The sequence below is a fragment of the Lonchura striata genome, chromosome 3 (genome assembly GCF_050655825.1).
Source record: "Lonchura striata isolate lonStrDom1 chromosome 3, ASM5065582v1, whole genome shotgun sequence".
Taxonomy (NCBI): domain Eukaryota; kingdom Metazoa; phylum Chordata; class Aves; order Passeriformes; family Estrildidae; genus Lonchura; species Lonchura striata.
In genome coordinates this window covers 76,627,594-76,653,506 of record NC_140705.1, presented here as the reverse complement: position 1 = coordinate 76,653,506, position 25,913 = coordinate 76,627,594, and the positions used below count along the sequence as shown (strand labels likewise).

General features: G+C 41.6%; 1 protein-coding gene across 11 annotated transcripts in view; it reads right to left on the bottom strand.

Annotated features, from left to right (window-relative positions):
• Positions 1–25,913, bottom strand: part of PDE10A (phosphodiesterase 10A) — a 352,020-nt gene that overhangs the window by 151,152 nt on the left and 174,955 nt on the right. The window contains exons 1-2 of one of the 11 annotated variants that reach the window (XM_077782080.2): positions 23,217–23,353; positions 22,057–22,360 (exon numbers count right to left, since the gene is read on the bottom strand). The exons of 6 other annotated variants lie outside the window; for them this stretch is intronic. In XM_077782080.2, the coding sequence (XP_077638206.2) occupies positions 22,057–22,120 (64 nt within the window). In that variant the 5' untranslated portion in view covers positions 22,121–22,360; positions 23,217–23,353. Of the gene's footprint in view, positions 1–18,053; positions 18,115–22,056; positions 22,873–23,216; positions 23,361–25,067; positions 25,520–25,913 lie in introns of those variants that run through there. 4 more of the 11 variants (XM_085575509.1, XM_085575508.1, XM_021544165.4 and 1 more) reach the window with 4 other exon arrangements.

Sequence of the window (25,913 nt, the reverse complement as noted above, 5' to 3'; positions counted from 1 at the left end):
TTGTAAATGCTACATCTAACAAAATTGTTTAAAGAATGAGTAAAGAAAACTATTTCATTTTATCTGGCTCAGTCCATTTCTCTTAGCTGAACCTAACCTAACACCAACTTTTCACCTAGTGAAAAAATGGTCCAGTGTTTGCTGGAGATCCAGTCTGGGATCTTGCTTTCAATAGGTATTTCTGAAAGCAGGCAGTAGTAATAAGAAACTACTTTGCAGCACTGTCTTTTACTTTCAGCAAGAACTGTAATAGTAAAAACAGGAAAAGGCTTAAACTAGCCCAACTTAATAAGCAAGACAAGAAAATGCAATAATAGTTTTCACAGCTGAAGATCTGTGCAAAGGTTCTAAGTCAGCTCTGTCAAATGAAAGCACTGTAAGATGATCATGAAACTGAAGCACTCACTGCTAAGCTTAAAAGGCAAAGAGAAGTCAATCTTTTTTTTTCCTCTCCAATTAAAAAAAAAATCATCACAAAATACAAATTAAAAATCCTTCTTTTTCAGAATAAGCATACAAAAACTGAAGTACTTTTGCTGCAGCATGGAAAAAATGTAAGGTTAAAAATTTAGGCCAGTGAGGACATATCAATCTCCTGTTGATTGAAGAGCATTAAGTTACAGAATCCCACATATTTACAGCAATATTATGGAAACTACATTACATTATTTGATGTCCTGCCTAGTAACACAGTCAGTCCAGATAATGTTTCTTGATAACACATAACACACCCTAGTCTCAAAGACAGGATGATTGTTGCTGTCTTGCTCTATATCCATTCCTTCCTCCCTCTTTTGTAACCTTAATACTTTCAGTAGCCAAAGATATTTTCATAACCTTTTTTGACCTAATCCCTAAGACAATTAAAAATATTTAAGGGCATTTCCCTACTGTCAAAAAGAGAATTATTCCATTTCAAGCATCTGTCAAATCTAAGCAATCTCCTGTACAATATTTTATTTCTGTGTAAGAAGTTCATCTGAAACTTTCAGTAACACCTAAAGCACATAAACTGCTTTTTTCTCACTACTCTTTAAAACAAAAAATCTTGCCTTGTTTCTCTTATAAAACTTCCCCTTACAAGTACAACAGGTAGGAAGAAAAGAGTTAAAGCTGAACTACAATGTGCCAAATTGTAATCATCTTCAAGACTGCAGACAACTCTAAAAGAATCTCCAGATCAATGTAACAAAATTTGCTATTCTGTAATCTGTGGAATCTCCCTTAGGTCTGAAGTAAACCAGTGTCCTAAACAAAGTGCCTGTGGTCTTGACACAATCACTGGGACAAATCTCAAACAAAGCTCGTTACCAGAAATGTAGGACTCTTTCTACAGTCCCTATTCTTTAGAAATCAATGTCACTTCAACTACACCTGGAACAAAGATATTACATGTAAAATTTTATTAGCAGTAGAAACTAGATTAGTAGATAAAACATAATCCTTCAACCATGAGTTTGATGTATTCCTCCCCCACCTGCTTCCTGTCCTCAAGTGTGTCACATGACAAAATGCAGGGATAATCACTGCTTACACACACAGTCTGTATTTTATAATTTAAAAAATCCTCTTTTGAGTGAGTAGGAAAAAACACCATAATTCTGATGTTGAGTCAAGAATTATTCAGCTATTCTTGGATCTCCTAAGCGATAATGATCAGCTTGATTCTCCAAATCGTCAAGGGATACTCTTAAAGGTCTTCATACAATGATAAATAAGCATACAACTGAGCCAAAAGTGGTGAAAGACTCAACCTTTATTGTATTTAGCTTCACTTTAAATGTCTTCTTAGTCTCTAATCCCTATCTAAACAAAAAGGCCGTGAAAGTCTGCAGGTGACCTCCTCCAACATCACCATCAGTCCTTCTCAATGCAAAGGCTGCCAAACTACTGCAGTAAGCTTAACATGCCATGCTCTGAAACACTTCCAGTATACAAATCTGAGCCTGTGCAGGTTTCAAGTGCATTGAAGCAAACTATCTTCCATTATTCTAAGCTAGATCTCTGCTTATAAAACCTTTGTTTTCTAAAATCCTGTAACATTCTATTCTTTCCTGAAAGATGACTGTTTTCACTCAGCCCAGCCAAATATTTGTCCATATATGGACAACCCTGAAGACATCAAATGGCTCTTTTCCCAGTCTATTATCAAGCCAGGAAATTAGACTGCCTGAGGTACTCAGCCTTACTTACTCAGTTCAGAGCCCAGAGGAAACATTCTGGAGTTCGTTAATCATCCATTTTCACACGAAGGTGAACGGATGCTTTTCCTTTACAGCTTTAGCAGCAATCGCCACCATCAATTACATGGAAGATTAAAGTCCTCACACAGCCACGGGAGATAACGGAGCGCTAACGATGACAGCAAAAGCTACAGGGCAGACAGCCCTGTTCCTGAGGGCTTGGTGAAGGGAAGAAGAAAAGTAATAGGAAAATTTATAATTAAAAAAAATATAATACATCAATAAATTCTGCAACACTGAAAAAGCGGAAAAAAGGAAAAAAAGCAAAATTCCTGTGTTTTTAATAAAGTCTCAGCTATCTTCTTCCATTGATTATGATTATGTTTAAATGCAGTTCTACATAAACCTACAGCCTGAAGAACACTATGGATATGAAACACTTTACTCTCTGATACTCAGAGGCCTGTAAAGTTCATTTACCTCTCCATGCACAACTTGCAGTTGAAGTCACTAGTAAGGAAAAAACCCATACATGGGAGGAATCTATAGCCTGAACAGATCTGAAAAATAAATTCAAGGTCCAAAGAATTAAGAACTTTCTACATGAAATGTTATCCTCCTTTCACACTGGAAACCCTGCAAAGAAACCCCTCTCACGGAGTCAAGTCAGCTACCTAGAAACTTAGAGGCAAGCCAGTCTTTGCCTTTTTAAGTTGCAACAAAGGAAATTATTGAGGCAATATTAAAACCCAAGTGCACCATAAAAGGCATCTACCAGAAAACTATCTGCTATTTGCAATGAGGAACGTGCCTTATTTAAATAATAACAAATCACCACACTCCCTATGTCCTATTAAGAGATAAAAAATGTATCAAAATAAATATGAGTAAAATTTGGTATTTCAGCTTCTCAGAAGCTGGCATATTTCTTTCAGAAACTTGAGTGGTGGGACTCTATTTTCTCAATGGAAAAATATGAACTGATGTGTCATAATCTATTTATGTTTTGTTGGTATTTTTTAAATCTTCTGCCAGAAAATTCCTTATTGCCCCTTCCACTTCTTGGCATCCCAATTGTCTTTTCAGCTATGTTTATTTTCTGATTGGCAAGGAAACTACAAAATTCTATCTTGGGGTTTTTTTTTAATATGCTTTCTTGTTCTCTTCCGTTTTCCTCCTACGAAGACATCCTGCACACGTTAATCTTTCGAAGTATGTTTCACAATGGAACCGTGCAGCTCTTTGTGCTGCCAGCATTAGTCAAGGCAAGAAATAGCTAAAAGATGGCCACTTAAAGCAGTCACAGAATTGTAACTGCTGGATATCCATTCCTAATACTTCTCAAAAAGATTATGGGTATCTATGAAACTACTAGTCTCATTCATTTTACAGCTGTTCTCCCTTGAGAAAGCTGTCAACATGGAAGCAGGTGTTTGGTTTTTCTGAGGAAAGTATCTTCTGAAATGAAGTTGTGATTGGATAATAAACAAACCCCCCAAAAACCCTCTTTCCTGATGGTACTGCATCAGGCGGTGGTAGGAATCGATTAACAATGACAAGTTTTAGAAGGAGGAAAGACCATCGGAAGCCCTATCACCCTTTCAACAAGTAGCCCGGTAGCCCTAATAGGGGAGGCATCAGGAGTGCCACCCCTGTATTTTAGGAAGATATGAACAGATTAGTTTATGTTGTTAAAAATACTTAGTGCTACAAGCACTTGGTAGTACTCTATTTCCTTCCCCAGCTGCCCACTTTCTACATGTATAATACATGGGAATTTTACTAATGTATTGTACCTCTGTCAAGAAGAATATATTCACCATAAATCTAAATTTAAACCATGCAAAACTTAAAATCATCAAGGGAAGAGAGCAGGTAACTAAGTAAAAGTGCAACAATTCTACAGTTTGCTGTTTAAAAACAGCATCTAAAAGCATTATTTCCCTTCCTCCTTTTGTCTACTAAATGAGATGAAGCGTTAATTCATCCCTCCAGCACAGTAGTCCACTTCAAAAAGCTATACCCACTGAAAAACAACCGCTGTCTACATGCAATTATGTGAATACCAAAAGAAAAGCTGTAGAATGGAAAACTAGTTCACATATATAGTTTGGACTGCAGCCTCTCCCCCATTACCAACAGCCTCACCACAGCCTCAGAAACAGCAACTACCATTTATTTTCATAAAGCCTCCTGCTTTTCAAATATGTCACAAGCCCATCTGTTGAGTCAAAGAAAGGGATGTCTCTAAAACTTAAAAAAACAAGTCCAGAAAATTAAGCTGAATTCAAGCCAAAGGTAGGCAAGTGAATGAAGTATTTCTGTGAGCTCAGATAAAAGGGTAAAGGGACTTTAAATATGCTGTAAGCTAGATAATAATCTCCTGAAACAGAAACTTCTTGCTCTCCACTTTCAGTGGAGAATAACTTTGTTAAATATAACAAACTAAAACATAATTGGATGTCAAATATTCTTGTTCAGGCAGTTCCACTGTGCTCTTCAAAACCTGGAATTAAGTTAATTGAATTAATTATTCTTATCCAAATCATTATTCCAGCAGCTTTTAAGTGTGTTTGTTATGGAGCTTTGATGGTCTGCTTCCACAAGTGTCCCAAAAAAAAAAAAAAACTGTGTTGACAGATTTTCAGCTCTGAACATTGCACAACTGGCTGGAGGACAAAGCAGGGAGTTGCCTGTCTGCAGCATCCGATCAGGAGAACCATCTCCTTGCTCTAAAATTCCAGCTGCTACAGGCCTAACATTATCCTCACCAATTCACTTTTAATTCTTGTCACAAACACGGTGAGAATGAAAAGTCTGCTTCAAGTCCAAAATGCAAGTTACAATTCAGAAATAAACCTTCAGTGTATTTCACAGCTGGTGTCCCTTAGTACAATAGCTTAGTACAATACCTTAGTACAAATTTAATGTTCTGTTTTCTTAAAAAGTTCCACAAAAATATTACAATCCTTTCATAAGTAAAACACAAGCTGCCATCTCCACTCCCATCTTCAGACCAGCAGAGAAAAAAAACTATTTTTTATTATGGGGGAGATAGTGAAAGAAAGTTGCTTTTCATTTTCTGTCAGACATACAAATAAGGGGAAATCAGCAGCAAAGCTGTGTAGAAATTTCATTAGAAAAGTACATCATGGCTTGCAATTCCCTCCTTCCCCTTGATTTCTATTTTTTTATACACAAAATGCAGGCCATGCCCTTGAGCTTCTGCCAATGTATGATTTTACAGAAAGGCCATGTGAATAACTGAGTGGTTCAATATGAAGTAAACGATGAAAGCAACAAAATAAGAAGATGTTAGTTGTTTCAAATGAGTTTGCTCATTATTAGGAACTGAGAGCACTAACATTTTAAAAAGAAAAACTTCGATGAGTTGAACATACCTTACTCATTAGTTCAGATCATCAGAGAGCATCCTTCCAAGTTAATTTCCCTGACACCAATTTTTATTTTATTCACAAATGAGTTTAGAGACACATCACTTAAAATAATAAAGGTCTATTTGGAAAAAAAAAAAATTAAAAAAAAAATCTAAGTGCAGTTTTCAATTGTGGATCCAGCTCTTGTTTAGAGTTTTATTGCTGTTTGAGTTGCAAATTCATCTTTGGCCTGGCAAAAGGAACAGCCACAAAGCAACCATAAACAGAGTATCTTCCAGCAGTTAGAAAAACATACTTTGCTTTGCTTTACAAAATCATTTTATCCTACTGTTCTTAAACCATATGCAGAAGTTTTCTTCAGTGATATTTATGCAGTTAAGCAAATAAACAACCACTGAGTCTTCTATGCTACGGTATACAGAAATTAAAACTATCTACCTGCCATTGCCTTCCTGTCAAAGCAAACATAAGGTTCAGCCCATGCCTTTCAAGCTTCCTTGAGATCATGGGTTAGAATTGGGAATTACACATAACACAACTCCATAACACAATTACTATTATTTTTAATAATACAGAGCCATCAGAATATTATTATGACCAAGAAAGAAGGGAACTTTTGCAAGTAGTCAGTTTTGCTTCCACATCTGCATGCATAAGCAACAGTTAAGAGTGACTAAAAAGTTCTAAAGAACTTTTCACAAGAGCATCACAACATTCCATAGTCTGGCTGAAGTCTAAAAAAATCTTGTTTCTACACAGGAGGGACTTTTTTGCTGTATTTTTTTTTTTTAATTGGTTGTATGCTTTCTGAACTCCTATACGACCATTGCCTCAAATACAGCAAAAATCGCTAAAGTTACTAAACATCAAACTTCTCCTGTAATCCTCTCCCCACCAAAACTAAGGCCATATAAGAATAAATAAGGGAATGCTTTTTTCTTTGGAGCATTTTTTAAGATTTTTCTGGTTACAAATATGATATACATAGTTATTCACTCTACAAGTTACCACTAAGGTAAATCTCTGTATGCTGTTTTCTAGCTGTGATCCAATAAAAACATTTGGGCACCCCAAGCATTCCAACCAACCACCTGTACTTCATGGAGCTCCTGTTCTTCCATATATTGCCATAGCTTTTTCTGAAGTCAAGCAGAGGAATCCATGTCAAAAAACAGCAAGACCAGTCATTGTGTTCCACAGGTCAAAACACAATATTCAATAGTAGACACTGAATACTCTCTCGTGATGAAATGTAATGTGTTTCCACTTCAGATTAAATCAGATTTTAGGCAAAATAGAACAAATAACATATCAGACAGAAAAGTGATTTGGCTTAAGCATATACAGTTGCAGCCAACAGGAACAAAGTGATACTGTTTCAACTTAATGCATTTTAGTTTCCACGACAGACACAGAAGAACACATCTTCATCAGAAAATATATTCCTGACAGGAGAAATACACAATAGATAGATCTTGACAGGAGTAAAATGCATTAGCTAAATATTAGTCTGTTTGAAGAATTTATCAAGTCCATCCAGCCCCTCTCGCCAGATCAATTATTTTGATCTCCTGTTTTAGCACAGTCTGCAGAGAAAAAAGCCAGAAGTTTTGTGGAAATCCGATTTAGTTACATCACATTTCAAAATATTTTGTAAAAATACTCTTCATGAATAAAAGCTTTCAATACTTCTTTGAGGGTCCAATGTCAGGAAATCAGATTCATAAAGCACGAGCAATCCATTACAACACAAAGATCAAGTTATGGGAGTAAATATGATAAATAAATAGTGGTGGTTCTTCTCCAGCTGGGCTTAAAACCATGACACATGGCAACAGAAATCAATGACAAATCTCACATTAAATGAAACAGAGCTGAGATTTTTGTCCTGTTTCCAGGAAACACAAATGCATTACATCAGTTGAGATGCACTTCCCATCACGATGACTCGATTGCAGAGTCTCTTGGTAAACGACACTTGAGAAGGAAAAAGCTACTGAAAACATCATTGACCTCTCCTGCAGAAGTTATGTATCTCTGTCTTGTGCATAAAGCACTAAAAACCTTAGGACTACAAAGAAATTAGGCTCATCATTAATAGAACCTCAATGCTATACAGAAAAGATTCAATAAGAAAAATCCAACAGATGCTTAAAAAGTCAAAAGCAGCAAAACATGCAATTGCCTTTCTGGATTGTCAGCCTCAAAATTTGCCCAGACGAATAGATTTTGTCCTAGTGATTAACTGTAATTAAATTTGCCCGTACCATGCATGTGTCAGATGAGTTCATAAAAACCAGCAGCTGGCAAGACCCCAGCAGCATGAGCAAATGTCCACAGAAACTCTGCCCATCTTATGAGATAGCAGACATTCCAGGCAGCACAAAAGAAGGAGAAAAGAAAAAGCATCAGGAATATCCAGACTTCAGATGTAATAACTACTGAATTGATTGGGGTTTAGGGATTATTTGTCTTTGTCTTACTAAATTTCAACTGAACAAGTGCAGACTTGAGCAGATTCATGGTGTTTCAGCAGAAAAACCAAGCAAGCAAAGTTGCTAAAATATTAAGACATACAAAATAGGAGAGCAGCAGTTTGGGTGGTACCCAAGTTATACACTGCTCTAAATAAAGAAAGCATTATGTCAGTAAGATGACAATATTTGTATTACAGCATTTTACCAAAAAATTCATAAATAAGTTTTGGGGTTTTTTTCAGAACAAGATTATTTCCAAACAAATCTGAGATAGACTGTTAAAAATTAACTAAATAAATCCCAAGCTTTACTTCAAAAGTTTCACTGAACTGCATGTCAGGTGAGCAGTCGATAAAACTGAAGGACTAAACATTCACAGGCAGATTTTGATGGCCAAACAATATAAAAGGCACCAGTAAGTAAAGTAAGCATTTAACCTCCAGCAATACAGGACAGGAAGTGACTGCTTCTGCATGTAAATGACAAACTGCACACTGAGTAGCAGCATGGGAAAGTATCAGAAACCATCATTTAGACTGATGTGATATTACTTCACAGTCACTGTACAATTTTAAAGGTACTTATCTATTCCCCCTTATTTACACCCTTTACTGATACTCCTCCCAAAACCCAATAATTATCCTGAAGTTCAAGAGCTCTTATATAGCTTCAGAAAGATTTCCCTAATGATGCAAAGATGCAGGTTTGAGTTATGAAAACATCTACAGAAAACATTACATTACCGACTGAAGTTCACCCTCAGTAGGCTTAATCTTTCACTTTTTAAGCAACAGCACTGACTGTAGCACACTGAGCTGTGGCCAGACCATACCAGTAAATATATAGGAGGAAGAAAGTATATTCTGAAATTCAGAGCAAATTCATCACAAAAGTTGAAGTAAAACTGCCTCAAATTCTGATGCTCGAGATCAATAAGTGGGAAGTGCTCAGCAAACTATGAATTGCAAATACAGTCGAGAAGCAACTAAATAATATATTCTAGTTTGTCGTCTCTTTAACATGTTTTGTCTTCCTATTAATATTTTTCTCCCACAGTCTTTTTGGTGATGGTGAGGTAATTTTGTCATCTTTATTGTTTTTACGATTTCTCACTATATATTATATATAATGCTATCTGCTAAAACACTAATTCTTTACTTACATAAAATGTAACTTAGAAAAGTGACAGTACAGAAATAGATCTAATCAAAACTAATGATTACCTCACACTTCATGTTTTCAATGCAAGCACATTTAAAGTGATTTCACTGTTGCCCTTGAAGAGAATCATGTTTTTCATCCAAAGCTCCCAGATCCCCAGCATCTGGGAGCTGTTTACAGAAAAAAACAGACACAAACACAAATTAAGTCACAGAAAGCTATAGCAACATTCTGCTTGGATCATTAAAACAATGTGGTCTGACAGAGGGATCCCTAGATTAGAAGCCATTGTGGCTCTGCCATTTTTTCTATTGTAGCCACTCATCTACTTTGGTAAGGTTACCCAGCTGCTTGGAAAGATGATAGTGCTGCTCATTGCAACTTCCTGGTTTTGCAAACTTCCAGGTTTGTTGTGAGAACCAGTCTGTGTTCATTCAGTGCTTGGGGCAGGGGCTGGGTAAGGGTGGTGGATATAATTATTTCAGTTTATCTCCAACCATTAACTGACTAAGAAAACTAATTAATATTCTTGTACTTCTACCTAATCCCTTTCCTTTTCCATTCTTCAGTAATATGCAAGTGACATGAGTTTATTACTGCCCACAGCACAAAAAAGGATATAAAGATATTAGAGAGCATCCAAAGGAGAGTAAAAAAGATGGTGAAGGGCCTTGAGGGGAAGCTGCATGATGAACAGCTGAGGTCGCTTGGTCTGCTCAGCCTCAAGAAGAGAAGGCTGAGGGGAGACCTCATTACAGATACAGCTTCCTCATGAGGGGAAGGGGAGGGGCAGACACTGATCTCTGCTCTGTGGTGGCCAGTGACAGGACCTGAGGGAATGGCCTGAAGTTGTGTCAGGGGAGGTTTAGGCTGGATGTTAGGAAAAGGTTTGTCACCCAGAGGGTGGTTGGGCACTGGAAGAGCTCCCCAGGGAAATGGTCTCAGCACGACCTGACAGAGCTCAAGAAGTGTTTGGACAATCTTCTCAAGCACATAGACAGTGCTCTCAGGCTCGTTATGTGATTCTTGGGGTTGTTCTGTGCAGGGTCAGGAGTCAGACTCAATGGTCTTGCAGGTCCTTTGCAACTCAGGATATTCTAAGAATTTATTTAAAAAAAAAATTCATTCCCACAACACCACCAGTAGAAATGCCCAAAAGAAAGCTAGCGATTCCATCTCTGTAAAATGTGTTCCATTTTACAGAGATTTGGGGGTTGCTACCAAAAAAAAAAAAAAAAAAAGATACCAAGTAACATTTCTTATCAACATCATGTATATTCTGTGCTGGGGAAAGTACTCTGCTAAAGAAACAAAAGTCATGTAAGGAAAAAAAATGAACACCAAACCAAAAAAAAACCACCTGAGCTTATAAGCAGAAGCCTTCATAAAAACAACTTCCAAGATGGCAAAGTTTACATTAAATAGATCATGCTGTATCCTCATCTTCCATGTTAAATAACATATTATAAACATACACTTCCAACCCATAAACGTGCCTGCAAAAGGGGAGGAGTACTCATGTATAGGAAAGAGCAGCCTTAAGAAGGAAGAATTGGGCCATTTTTTGAAAGAGGAGGGTTAGCTTATGTGAACTTCAAGTGACCATGAAACTAGAGCCTAAGTGTACCAAGCCCAGCCAAGTAGATCTAAGAGGAGCTGCTGATTAAAGGGGTTATCCTGTCATCAGCTCCCAGCAACAGGCTGCCGTGTCACCAGGCTTCCCATCAGCACCAGTGACCTTTTGACTCACGAATTCAACTTCCTGAACTTATTCAGGAAGTGAACTATTAGAAAACTTATTCTATACCAGAGAGAGTCAACAAGCTAACATATCTCAGCCCTCTGAAACAGCCAGACATGTTCCAGAATTAACAGACAGAAAGGGGAATGAAGCCAGACAGGGTAACACTTTTTGCCCTCATTGCTCCTAACAGCTCCTCATGGCCTTTGGCAATCTGCTTCTAGAGATCACCAGCACACAGGTAGGACTCAAGGTCACCTCTGCAGTTCTCCATCCATCACAGCAGCCTACAGCTCAGTAAGTGAGCAGACCTTCACCTCTGCATGTAGCACAGGTTAAGAAGCCAAACAATGTGCTTGAGCCTTTTTCCTGCTACCTCTACTGAGCTGTTAGTGACTTCAAGCAAAGAAGCCCAGGTTAGGTATCTCAGTTGCCACTAGCAGACCTGCCAGAGCTCATCTCTGACATCTAAAACATACCAAAAATCATGAGTTAAGCTAATATTAAAGTATTTTTAGAGGATTTAAAATCAGTTTGTCAACTGAAGTTTAATTTCCAAAGTGAAGTGCAGAACAGAACTATATTTAAACAAACGTAAACAATTTCTGTTCTGGCAAAAGAATTCAAAAATTCCAATATTGCTCAATATAACTGTGCAATTGTTTTCATGTTCTCTTTTCAATTTTGATATATATAGCAAATTTCAACTTCCTTACCATTTCTCCCTTCAGCTCCATAAACAGCAAAAGAATTGTGAAACAAGAGAAACAAAAACCTCCTTTTCAGAAGTGCTTGGGAAGAAGTGTTTCTTGGCACAGCAGAATGGCTAGTTGCTTTGATTCAAACACAAGTTGTTAAAACAAGATGTTGCAAAGTGCTAAGAGAGTAGTTCAACATAATTTTTAAAGAAGTACAGACAGCTGAATGAGGAAAAACAAACAAAAAATTAGCCTTGCTGTCAAATTAGAAGGTAACACCTGAAACATCATCTTTTAAAAAAGAACCAGGGCTTGTCATGGACAAGTACGAGGTCACCATCATCAAAGCAGCCAACCACAGGGATGTTAGCTATACTCACAACATATCCACAGCCAGAGCCACCCAAGGCCATTCCTGTTATGAGACACAGAAGGGCATGTGCTCTACGTGTAGCCAGCACTACACTTTAATAAACTGTTGGAAAAAAATAAAAACCAGGAACAAGGTGGATCAGTTATTAAACTACAATTAAAGCATTAAAAAAAAAAAAAAAAAAAAGAAAAACAAAGAAAGGAAATAAAAACCACATGGGGTAGAACAGTAAAATTTTCAGAGCGACCATAAAAAACAATGGTAAAGGACATTCTTAGCTGGCATAAACAAAAGATTGTCAAATAGCAGCTGGTTATTCATGAAGATAATATTAAGCTCCAAAAAGTAAAGAAATAAATTAAAATATTATCTGTCAGCACATTTATAAAGTATATAAGATTCACCATGCACACTTCCATTGTTACTAAGGAGGAAAAAGTTAATAATTAAGCAGAAAGAAAGCATTTGTGATGTGACATTAAAAAAAAATAACATTAGCACTTGAAAAACAGTAATCTTTTACTTCAGTCAAATCTTATACTTCATTGAAGAGATTCCCTTGAAATTTGATAATTGGCTGGGAGATATTTACATATCAAGCCTTTCATCTACCCCAAAAGAAACCTCTTAAAGTTTATAAATAGCTTTCCCTATAAGGATGAACATTTTCTTCTGCTGTAATTGCATTCCTTTGAGCAATAAAAACGTTAAACTCCTCTCACCATTCCAGTCTTCTCCCTATTCTATTCCTGATTTTTGTCCCTTCAACACTGCTGTCATAGATGGACAAGCCTCCACCATTTTTCATTAACTTAAGATACAAAATATCACCACACACACTTCATTCATCCTTGTCAACTGACCAGCTTTGTGTCTTCTTGTTCTCCTGTGAACACTCATTTACACATTTTAGTCACAACTTCCAAAGATCCTTTCAAAGCAGCAAGTCCAGGAAACAAAGACAGAAAATGCAAATGATTGTGCTGATTCAGGCAGCAAGCAATGTCCTCCAATATGGTCCCTTATTCACTGCATGCATCTTTCATTCAGGACTTTGTAGAACCTGTGCATCATTCCCTAGGAGAACTTGGTGTGAAAAAACAAGTTCTGCCTATTGCCACAAAGAGTTTTGATTGTTTGGTTCCTCTACTGCTCTGTAGAACTATGATCCTAAACAAGTAATTAAAACAACCCAGAGCCTGATCTTTAACTACAAAGTACAGAGGCATGATACAGCTTCTGTCTGCAAAGCTAAAATTTTATCCTTTCATAAGGTTAAGATCGAAGTATAATTCCCAGCACTTTTTGGGAACAGTCCGCATTTGCTTACTCCCAACACACATGCAATTAGGCATCAGTCTAAATTGGATCAAGGAACTCGCTAAAAATTAAGCAGAATAGACAGGACTAAAGCTTGAGCCCACATCCTCTGTTCTTAGTTCAAAATGCATGAGCATTGCATATAGCTCCAACAAAAGTCCAAAAAAGGTCTGAAAGAAACATGCAATCTACAAGCACATTCCTACCCACAAAAAGTCTATGAAAGTTCCTGCAACATGCCAAATGATCCTGTTCTCTCTACCATCACAAGAGCTAAGCCAGAAATTGTACTGTTCTATAAACACTGGAGACTGCAGGTCAGCCATTCTCTCTGATGTCTCAAAGCACTTCTCATAATGACACCTCTAATCCCAAGACCTTCTTGCATTCATGACCTTCAGCTAAAGGACACAAAACTACATTAAACACTTAAGATCCATGAAAAAAACAGTTTCCAAGAGCAGTTGTCTCAGGAGTCTGTACTGGTGAAAACTGAAGTCTGAAGAAACAGGAATATTGGGACACATCCACACAAAAGCAATTTTTCTCTCAAGAATAAGACACGGAAGCCTGGCACAACGAAACCTGAGCATATTAGCTAAGGCAGTGCCTGTTTTGAGAACAGATGAGTTCAGTTTCCTGTTACATCAAACAGTAACTTTCATCAGTCCTATGTGTGCTCAAAAAAAAAGGCAAGAAGAAAAAATACTGACATCACACTTAGGGCTGGGCAGACAGTGGCAGATTAGGAAATACAATGAGTCACCGCAAATACAGAACACATCATGAGCATTTTAAAACTACCATGCAAAATTTCTTCTCACCAACAAAAAATGTTTAAGTGAACCATACCAGAATAAGAATAATAGCGCCATAGCACCTTCACACAACAGAAGTAGTTGGGGAAAATGAAAACACTGTAAAAAGGACAGTATAAAACACCAGACTGCTGCAGAAAGAAACAAAACAGCACAATTCAGCAATCAAGAAGGAAACATCAGCTAAAATAAGCTTATGGGTGGACAAGGGGAAAGTAATATAAAACTGAAATTACAATATAACTGAAAGACATGCATGCAAAGAAAGGACAGCTGACAGAGCTATGTTCCAAAAAAGAATTCACTCTAGAGAAGCTGCCAAGGTATCTGTATATGCATGAAAAAAAACCAAAATATAAACACAAAAAGCCCAGTGTAAGCAAAAGAATGAGTTATCATAAACTCAACCACTATATGTTGGTGAAAAAAATAATTTTTTGTGTGAAATACTGAGACACTAACTTTTTTTCTTTATTAAGACTAATTCAAAGACCTTTAGAAGAAAGGGAAGTAGCTTTACCCAGTTTGGAAGCCAATAACATAAGAATACAATAGAGATATAAAAACTAGGCAGTGAAGAAGACTACAAAAGAATAAAAAGGATGCACATTTAGCCACCATAATTCAGGTTAAACATCTTATTCTCTGAACCACAATGTTACAGAAATGCTACTAAAACATACATGACAATGAAAGTGTCTTCTTTCCTGCCAGTGTGAAAATTTCCCCACAGGGTGAAGCAGAGCAGGAAGTATTACTAAGGTAAGCATAGCAGTGCTTGTCAACAGCTACAAATACCTGTTATTTTGTGTATGTATAGGTCAGAAGAATTAGAGATGTGAGGTTTCTGTACAAAGCAATTAGAACTTCAGATGCAAAAGTTTTCTTTTCTTTAGGAAGTATTTGTGGCTTGACATTAGGGGATTTCTTTTTGATGCAAGTGGAAGGAGAAAGGAAGAAAGAATGCTGAAATTATTATCAGCTGAATAAACTTTGTTAAGAGAAATACAGCTCTAGTGCATGGGAGTTGGCTGATAATGCAGAAACAAGAAATCAGATCAGTAAGTGCTAATGAAAACATAAAAAGTTATCGGATGGAAGCTGGATTAACTGGTCTCAGATGCTGACAATCTCTCCTTTGGGTCTCAAACCAAAGAAGGTGAGATAACTACTGCTGCTTATACATTGAGGGGTTTTTTTTTATTATTATTATCATTAGATATCCATAAAATTACTATGGATTTTCTGATGGAAGTGAATAATATTCAAAAGTCTTCTCTTTCAGTATTCTTGAGCCAGAACTACTTAGGAAGTCTTCAAGTGATACACTGACCACAGCTGTAGTCCTCTTGAGCCACAAGATTTGGCATCTCTTAATGATGAGACATTTTATTGTTAAAAATCTCACTCAGACTAAAACTTGCTGTTAATGTGTTTTCCAAAAGAATACGAAATTTGTAAAACCAATATTTTTTGTTCTTAATGACACCTGTGACAAGATGCTTAGGAGCTGGAATTAAGAAAGCTTCCTGTGGTAACAAACCACTGTGAAAAACTATATTAAAAGAATTTTGAAACAAAGGAACCCTAAGTATGTAAATGGCATATTTTTTAACTAATTCATATTCTTGCCAAGTTTGGTTTTTTAAGACATAAATAGCATACTTGAATGCTGAAAGAAAGCATTCTTAAAGTGCACTAAACTAAAGATTAATGCATGACTTTCCTGTAAAAATTTAGAACTTGTTAATCACATTGTCCTTCTCTCCTGCAAAAGCAAACACATCATGAGCATTGTGGAAAGTCCATCTGTCAGCAAAGCCATGGTGGTGAGTCTATTACCTGCCTTTTGAACAGCCTCATTTGAGTGTGCAACATACCATTACATTGTCTGGCATAGCAGGAGCCAAAGTCTTCAATAAACACCATCCAGGCTGGTTCCTCCCACACTAATTATGACAGCTTGACAAGAAGTGATGAAGAAACCACAGAAATCTGACACTTTCTCACAAGCTTTTAAAAGGGGACAAAGATGGCAAGGGAAGCCCACCTGCCAGGATGAAAATCTTGTGTCCTCACCTTGAAACAAATTAGGAAACAAAAACCACGCATCATTAAACAGCAGAGCTCAAAGCTGAGACTTGATTCCACAGAGTTGCCAAGCTCAACTGCATGGACTTGTCACATGCCCAGGCTGAGGCTGAGCTGCGGGAGCCTCCAGAAGCGGAGTAGCAGCGCTCCCGGAGCTGCCAGTCAGTAGGTGGCACTCTTCAAACTGCGACCGGGGGAAGCCAAGCACCAGCACAAGACAGGACACACTCCCGAGCAGCCTGAACTTTAGCAAAAATACCAACAGGAAATACCGAACTGGTTTAGCCATAACTGATGCCCATGGGAAATGCAATGGCTTCATTTCCATTATATATATAGCAACCCTTGTGTATCATCGCTGAGGTTTCTAGAAATTGCATTATTTGGGTGCTATCGATATTTTGGATGAACACTATTCTACACTACTATAACAAAATCAGAACCTTTAGAAATTATCCCTTATATCTGCAGAACACTTTGAGTGTAACATTGTAGATAATTATGGAGAAGAAAGTCAAACCCATGACTGAACTTTATCTTTTTTCATTTAACAAAAGATAGCATAACTATTTAAGTTTTATCACAGCTGCTCTTCAAAGCTGGACAATAAATTCATTACGACAAATGAAACAGATAAACAAATGATTTGGAACAATATATGAATTGTTCTTTCTCTGAAATTTACTAGTGAAGATGGTACCAACACACCCAAAGATTCAACTGTTTTTAGGACAGGAGTTAAAATCAATACAAGGTGTAACAAAAATGGAAACAGTGTTCCATTAAAAAAAAAGTGTCAGACTTCCCATTCCTGCAAATTGTGTTTCTTCATTTAACAGTAATACTTAAAGAAAAAAAAAAATTTAAATCAATATACTTTACTACTTATTTAATAAAACAGTAAAAGAAAAAGCACACTTAGTAACAAGGTTCAAGTACAGCTACTTGTAGTTGAAACAGCCAGCAGAGGGAGTATAAAAACAATTTGAAAACCCTCAAACAGCCTTTTTTCTTTATATATATATTTTACTTATGATTTAGCTCTCTTTTAGAATACAATAATAGTGCCAACAGTTCTAACATAGAAATATTATAAAACAAACAAAAATCAAATGTTCAAATATTAAACAATTACTTGAAACTCAAATACTTTTTAAAGTAGCATTAAAAAAATGAGCTGATAGTAAACCAAATCTGAAATACAATTTTAAACACAAGCAAGGTTAACATCAATCAACAAGGTGCATAAGCCGTAAGTTAAAAATCCACTCACTCAGACTGTCATTCTTAACTTTCTGAATCTAAAACAAAGTCCACAATTCCATAATATTAAGAGAATGTTGGTTATAATCTATTTGTATTAGAAAACAGCACAGAATCTTAAAACTGAACAGAAGTTACTGTTGTACTGATCTGTAAAATGGATGACATAAGCGCAAGACAGCCCTAGATCATTAGTGCAAGTAAGAACTCATATGACTGCTTCAAAATCAAGCCACTAAGTCACATACATGTTGAATAGAAACATATCTTTACGCTTCAGGTTGTACACTTCACTTTACACCATGTCCAGCTGATGAGGGTGGCTTAAACATGAGCAAAAAGGAAAAGGACACAAATGGGGTGAATGAAACTACCAGCCTTGTATTAGAATATTAAATAAGCTGCCATCCTCCTTACACAAGTGGCAAAAAGAAACCATCTCCCAACTCATCTAAACTATCCCACTGTGCATAATCACACATTCCACAGCTCATCTCACAGGAGGAGCAAGGTTACTGACTTAACATTACCTCCTCTCTCAAGGCTTATGAGCACTGGGTACTCCCAAACCATCAGGCACAGGCAGCAGAGCTGAGGAGTCAAAGGGACAGAACATTAGATATTCCAAATGTAAACTGCATGTTTTACAGACAACCATTTGCAAAAATACCTGACTTGGAAAAAAAAAGCCTTTCTCCACTCTTAACTGCTTGTACTTACATGGTTTTCATGACCTTTCCATGCCATTCCTTGCTGTCTGCCCTAAGTATTTTTCTGTTATCCCACTAAGTAAAATGGCAGTGCTGCAGACCAGGACACATGGTGTTCCTATACACGAATGCAAAATGTGGAACACCAGTTGTGATGGAAGCTGTTGAATAACATCACTTACCATAATTATATCCTACTTTAGTGATAATTTTGCTTTCAATTAAGCTGGAGTCAGAGTCTATGAGGTGAAAACCAGAGACAATTTCTTACATATTCTAAATTTTAAGCATGATTGAATTGGAAAATCAAATTCTGTCCACCTTCACACAAGGGATTCATTGCTGAAGATCAGCATTTAACTTAGAACATCCTGACTGCAAAAAAAAAAAAAAAAAAAAGAATACACAGACCAGGAAAAACAAGAGTCAAGAAAGACAAGATTAACTTTTTCATTAGATCCAGTAATACTTTTGACATTATTTAAATTTTAATTGCTATTTTATTCCTGAACAACATGTACATCTTACATGTATTCTTGCTTAGAGTGTTACTTAATCAGAAAGTCTTAGCATGTAGCATGTGAAGGTATAGACTAAAACAGCCAGAAAAATGGTAACTGTATATAATAGAAATACGCTGATAATTCTCTGACCAGCAGAAAGAACTCATACCTGCCAGTAGACTCAAGGCACACAGATGACATGCTACACTTGCACCATGAGAGAAGACCTGGAATGTGGAAGGAAGATGGGATGCTCCCCTAAACACATTTCCCAGAAACCTGAAATACCTGGCAACTTGCAGTATTCTAAATATTACAGAACTCCACTGGAGTATTGATCCAGGATGATCAATACTAAAAGTCTCTTAAAATACTATGTTATGCACCAAGACTTGAAACAGCTAAGAAAAACAACATACACCACACAAAGTTCATATAAGCTTCTTCAGTCCAGTGCTTCATTGGGAATTTTAATAAGAGAAAGAGCCAAATATGGCACAAAATGAGTATTGCAGCATGTAACATTTTAATAACAATAACCTTTTAAAAAAATCCTGACTGGAGAGCAGGTAAGTCAGAAGAGCTGAGATGAAAGAGGGAATACATCCATAGCAATTTCACAGTTTTTCACTCCTGAGGATTCTGTTATGCCACTTTTAAATCTTCTGTCCAGGAAGACTCATCTCAGTTCTCTTCCCTACAGAACTCCTCAGGTTCCCTGCAAAAATACTTAGGCTCTTTTTTTTGTCTTTAAAATCAAAGAGCATATATATATATATATATGCACATAGATATGATTTAGAATTTAAAATGCAATTCAGGAAACAAAAGGTATGAGACACAGCACATTATCTTCATTATTTTACATGATCTCATCCTCTTCAAAACAATGATAGCCTTCCGGCTGCACTATAACCAGGACTGGGCACAGCACTCCAAATAGTTGGACAAGTGCTCTTTGCAGGAGCTGCGCTGGAACTGAATAGTATCTTGTTTGACTTCCCTCCACTCCTTTTTTCAGCCTGGTTTCCTAAGGAAATCAGATTTATGCAATCACTCGGGGAGGGAGGGAAGGGTACACATATGTACATACACACGGCATGCGAATGTCTGTCCATCAGTCTATCTAACCTCACTAATACCTTCTGAGCCCATTGGTCAGTTTCAATCACATTCAAAAGGGGAGCAGACAATATCAGACTTTTAAGTTCTTGAAAGTTTCATGAGCACAGGCTGCGAAGTATGGAAAAGTGTTTCCACAGAGAGAGGCTGTATGTCGTCTTAGACGTCAGTAAACTCACAGGGGAAAGAATAGTTCTGCTCCTTTCCTGCCGGAAAATCTTCAGTCAGAGGTCACAATCAGTGAAAGACGACCAGATTTCTTCTGTTCAAGAGTTTATAAAGTTGCTTAAGTAGAATTCACTATTGCTTCTAAAGCTGTTTTGAACAAACCTGATGTTTTCCACATCATCTTTTTCCTGGTCTAGCATAGGAATGAATTGCCTTACATGATACACATTCCCTCGTTCAGTTCCTTCTCTCAAGACCACTATTTTAAAACATCAGCATTGTACCACACGCCTGGCAGTATTCTACTCCTCTAGAACACAAAGAAAATTGAAACTGGAAGAGTTTAGGGTTTCCTTCAGGTCTCAAGACTAAACAAGTATGTGGCTCTGTGCCATAATCAACTATTGAATAAAGTTGAAAAACGACAGTGCAACAAATATCATAACTATCTTTATTCACCACTACTCTGGAACACCCTTTCAGGCTCTTGTGCTTAAGACAGCTGTAAGTAATAACACAGATAACGAGGTTTCAGTGGACATCTCTGTAGTTTTTCTCACATCTCCCCAGTGAACCATACACAGTTCACCTGTATCCAAAAAGCCACCTACAACAAAGTATACTAACAGACTAAAATTCAAGTCTAGGAACACCTTAAGGCATAGATCCACCAACTAAGGAGCGGTCACAAAAATAAAATACAGCCACAGCTGATAGAAGTCATCCTAAGCATCAAAATACCAGACAAGCAAAAAAAAAAAAAAGTTCCTTATTAAAAAAAACCCAAAAGCATATATCCATATACATATGTATATATAGATATATATATATATTTCAGCCCTGACATATGCTCCGCGTGTAAATTCTTTAGTCCCGTGACCACACCGAAGCCCGGCACGTTTCCCGGCAGGGCGGTGGATCGGAGGGCTGCTGGGGGGACCGGAGCAGGCAGAGCCCGGGCGGTTTCGGCCCGAAGCCCCGGCTGTTCCGGGGCCACCCCAAGCCCGGGGGCGCACCCGGCGGGGCGCGGCGTGCCGGGGAAGCGCCTCGCAGGTGGGAGGGAGACACCGAGGGACAGCCGGGCCGCACGTCCCTGCCAACCGGGAGTTCGTGCCGTGCGAAGCCTCCTCCCCGCTCGCACAGCCGCCGCAGGGCTCCCCCGGCCAGCACGGGGAGGGCACTCGCCGAGCCCCGCGGGCAGAGCAGCCCGAGCTCCGGCCCCGCTCCTGCCTGCCGGCACGGGGCCATCACGGCCCCGCGCCCTTCCCCCGCGCTCCGGCTCGCTGGGAGCCGGCGAGGCTTTGGGAGCGGCTGGCTGCGGGGAGCCCTTTGTGGAGCGCCTCAATCCCTCTCTTTATTCCGCCGTCCCCGCCAGCCGGTCACTATCCCCGTTCCAGCGCCAGCCCCTCGTAGCAAGGAGCACATGTTTCCTCTCGGGCTCCTGGCCCGCCTTACAACGAGCCACGGCCAGGGGAAGGCGGCACCCGGTACCAAAGCCGAATCAGAAATATGGAATGTGAACGCGCGTGGCAGATCTGACGGGGGATGCAGAAAGAAGCAATCCTTTTCACCCTTTTCGGTCCTCCGCTGCCGCTTTTCTGTCAATTGCCGATACAATAATGCTTCCTTATTGCCTGTTCAAGTAAGTAGGGGGGACAGGCTCCATTCCTCTACGTGTCATTCCTGAGCGAATTAAGCATGTACCAGGCAAAAGGCTGACATACATACACGTAGAGTTGTCTGATACCGGAATGATGTCGAAATCCTCGAGGCGTTAACAGTCAGCTCCCACAAAGAGCACTCAGTTACATCCAGCATCCCCTTTGTCCGTGCATCCTCAATACACACCCGGCCGCTCCTCCATGCGTCCACGCACGCCCCATGTATACGGCCCCTTTGTGTCCTCGCCTCCCCGCCACTCACAAAGAAATGCCCTTTACACAAGGCATGCACCCAGCCTCGGACACAGCCCTTCACCTTCCCCCGAGACACGCGCGACCCGCCGCTGGGCACAGCGCTCCGGTACCTACTTGTATTCAAGAAACAGTCCGTAAACCTCCTAAAGCAGCTTGCAGAATTAGATCCATCTTCCATGTCTGGCCCTAGGAGCAGGGGAGACGAGAAGGAGAAGAAGGCGCCTCTCTGCCGCTGCTGCCGCCTAGGAGTCCTGCTCCCGCCGGGGCCGTCGCCTCCTCGGATCCCGTCGCCGCGGGCTGCTGCTGCTGCTGCAGCACCGAGGGAATTGCAGGACCACGGGCGAGAGGCGGCTGGGGAGAGGAGGAGCCGGGAGTGGTGCTGCCGGGGGCCGCCGGCTGCGGAACGGAGCAGCAAGCCCTGGATGGAGGAAGAACAGAAGAGTCTCCTCCTGCCGCTGCCGACTGGATGGGCGATCAAGTGAGCTGCTGCTGCTGCTGCTGCTCCGCCAACATCTCTTCTTCCTCCTCCTCCTCCTCCTCCACCTCCTCCTCCTGCCGCTCTCGCTGCCTCTCCTCCTCCTTCCCTCCCTTGGAGACTTGTGAGGTTAAAGGGAAATGAGGAGGGGAAACGAGGAGGCGGCGGCAAGAAATAAAAAGAAGATGGAGAAGCGTAGGAGAAGGAGGGGATTGGAACGAGGAAAGGAACCGCTGCCGCTCTAGAGACGATGCTGGCGGAGGAGGCTGTGCCTGTAGCGCGGCTCCTGCTGCTGCTGGTGGTTGTTAGGAGGAGAGAGAGGGAGCTGCAGGCAGCCGAGTCGCCTCCAGGAGCGGGGGGGGAGGAGGAGACCCGCCGCTGCCTCCACCTCCACCGCTCTGGCCATGGGAGTGGAGCGGGCGGCTGCCGGAGCCGGGCTTTTCCCCGGGTGCTGCAGCTAGGGGGGCCGAGGGGCGGGATAAGATCCGCTTCTCCGGGTTGGACATGCTTCCGCTCTTCCCTCCCTTTCGCGGTAGTTTAAGGCAGGACGTCTAGCAGAGATACGGGAGTAAAGCGAAAGGGGACGCCGAAAAAGGACGGAGCCAAACAAGGGGCAACCGCGGATCGGTCCTCCGTTTCCTCCGGCAACTCCCGGGCAGTATTTCCTCCGCACCCCGGCTCCCCGCCCTCATAAAATCCTCACATTTCCGTTCCCCCTTTAGGCCAGAGAGGACAGGGCGCTACTGACCGCCAAGCGGTTTAAATCCCCTTTAAAGTCCGCGTTTCCCCATGCTCCCACCTCGCATTCAAAGCAAGAAAACGGCAACAATCTGAATTTTCTTCGAGCGAGGCAAATATTGCCCCGTATGTGCGCGCTCGCCTGCAAAGAGGCAGATACAAGTCACTGCAGTGCCGCTTCCACACCAGCCCCGGCCGCCAGAAAACGCCCACTGGCGGAGCCAGCTCTTCCCAGGCTCCCTCCCCCCTTCTCCCTCCCTTCCTCTCACTGCTAGGTGCGCACACGGGAGCTACAGCACAGCGGTTACCTAAAGGGAAAGGGGGGAGAAACACAAGGAAAAGATCCTCCCTATGCGGTGTCATTATTTTAAACATGCATTTTCAGCTGCTGAGATCAAAAGGCAGACGCCCTGCTATTCCTGAGACGGAGACACCAGAAAGCTGTCCCTCCGTTTCTGTGGGGCATCCAACACCATTTCCACACGAAGATGCGCAGACCCTCCCCGCCGCTCAGCATCACACGTGTTTGCTTTGGGTCTCCTCTGTCTTTCCCACCACTTGGCGCACTGACGGCCACCCACCCCTCAACCCCAGCCCTCCGGCTCCCCGGAGGCTGCCTCACATCCTGCTCTCAGGTGCAGCGTGGCCCCGGGGCTGCCACTGGCCTTGCTCCTCAAGCACAGGCACCGTCGCTCGCCAGTGCAGCCTGTCGCGCTGGCCAGCCGCCACCTCGACCCCGCGTTCGGGTCCCTGGGCATTCGGGGTCCCTCCCCGCCGCCTCACCCCGGCATCCTGGCCTCAGCCCGCCCGTCCCGGTGCCTCGGCGGTCCGCGCCACGGCGGCCCTCAGCGGGGCATCCGCCGGCCGAACGCCCGGCCAAGGGAAGCCCAAAGGCGAGCTCGGATTGGAGCGGGGCCGATGACAGCGCTCCAAGCCCCCGCCGCTTGTATTTCGTTTTCGTCCTAAATTCTCTCTATCCTGGTCGTCAGTTGCCGAGAAGCGGGAGGAGAGGCTGGAGCCCACCGGGATTCATCTCCAGCAGCACGAATGGGTGGCCAGCATCACCAGTTTGCTATGAGGCTCCCCTGAGCCCTGCCGGGCGCTCCCGTCGGGCCGGGCCGAGCGGGACCGCGGCCGTCGTAGAGCCGCCGCCCCGCGCCGCCCATCGGCACGACCGGAGCCCCAGGGCTGCGCACACCCCGCCGCCGAGCTCCCCTCCCGGGACAGCCGTGCCACCGGTACTGTCAGCGCCGGGAACCGGCCATCATCGTTCATCACCCGGGCAGCCGCTGCAGCCCTTGCTTGGCGCCCCTGCCCTCACCCCGAAGCGGCGGCTCTCACCTGGGCGGGGGCTGCGGTGCCCGGGCGTCGCCTCCCCCCGCCCGGCGGCGGCCGTCGGGTGGCGGGGCGTCCCCGGCCCGCGGCGGGGACGCGGGGGCACAGTGCGGGCTGCCCGAGCGCCAGGCAGGAGCTCCCTCGGGACAACCACGGTGCCGACCGCCAGCGCCGGGGCGCCTCGGGGCCCGGCTGCGAGGGACTGCTGCCCGGCGCCGTGCCACCCCGGCGGGGCAGGACAGCGCGCCCGGGGCTCTGCCCCGCAGCCACCTGGACGGGGCGGAGGGAACCGCTCTCCCCAGGTGGACGACGCATCGCCTCGGCGCTCCCCCCTGCCAGCGGGCGGAGCAGTGGTCGCCGCGCTGGTTCCCACCTCGGCGGGGCCGCCGCCGTGCCGCTGGCTGCAGATTTTGTAGAGGCGCGGCGGGACCCCCGCGCAGCCCGGGCGGGCGCTGCCCCGCGGGGCGGATGGAGCGGGTACGGCCGCCGCCGTTGCAGATACTGGCGGAAAAGATGTTTGTGATGCCGCTGCCAGCGGGGTACCCGAAAAGCGGGAGATTCTGTTTTGCTCCTCTACCTTCCCGGAGATCAGACCTCCGCGCTGTCCGCCGCCACTCCAGATGCTGCATTTACCAGGTCCAGGTGTCGGTGGGAATCCTCATCGAACTACCGCAGTCTTCCTAATTCCGTTCAAAATTAGGCTCGCTCTTTCGAATTTCGAGTCCTGCTTCAAAAACAGTGCAAGCCTACGCTTTTAGGTTTTATTTTAAATCGTTCAAGTGTTTTATATTTATCATTTCAGGACTTCTTTTAATACTAGAAAACACACCAACTCCTGTTACAGCTAGAGCCCTTATGTATCAATCTCTAACACTGAAAAAGATATTCTTTCTTCTGAAAATAGCAACATTCTCAAATTAAAGTGCCTTTCCAGCCAGCTTAATGTTCAGTAACAGTGCAAAACAATCCATAGAGTTTGAAAAAGGTTTAGGATGCAAAAACAGATTAGAAATTCTAACTAAACAAACAAAAAACCCACAAAAAAACCCAAGAAGACTCAGGTTTTACTAAACTGTTTCCATCTGCATGGTTCTTAAAACCTGTTGCTTAAAAATCCTGAACTAAAATGCAGAAAACTGAATCTGTTTTGTGATCCACTTTCTCTTAAGATATTTGCCTTTACCAAAATAGTTTAAAAACTTCTATTTCACATGCCTATTTTGTATGAGATTCTTCTCTTTCCTTAAGTCCAACCGTTACATGGAGAGATTTTCCCTGAAAACTGCAGCACAAGGACTAGAGATTCAGTGAATATTTAAATTCTCTGAAAATTTTATTAATGGAAACAAAATTTCAGTAAATTGTGTTTCGTTATTGCAGACTGTTTGTTTAGCAATTAATATTTTCTTATTAGAAAAACTCT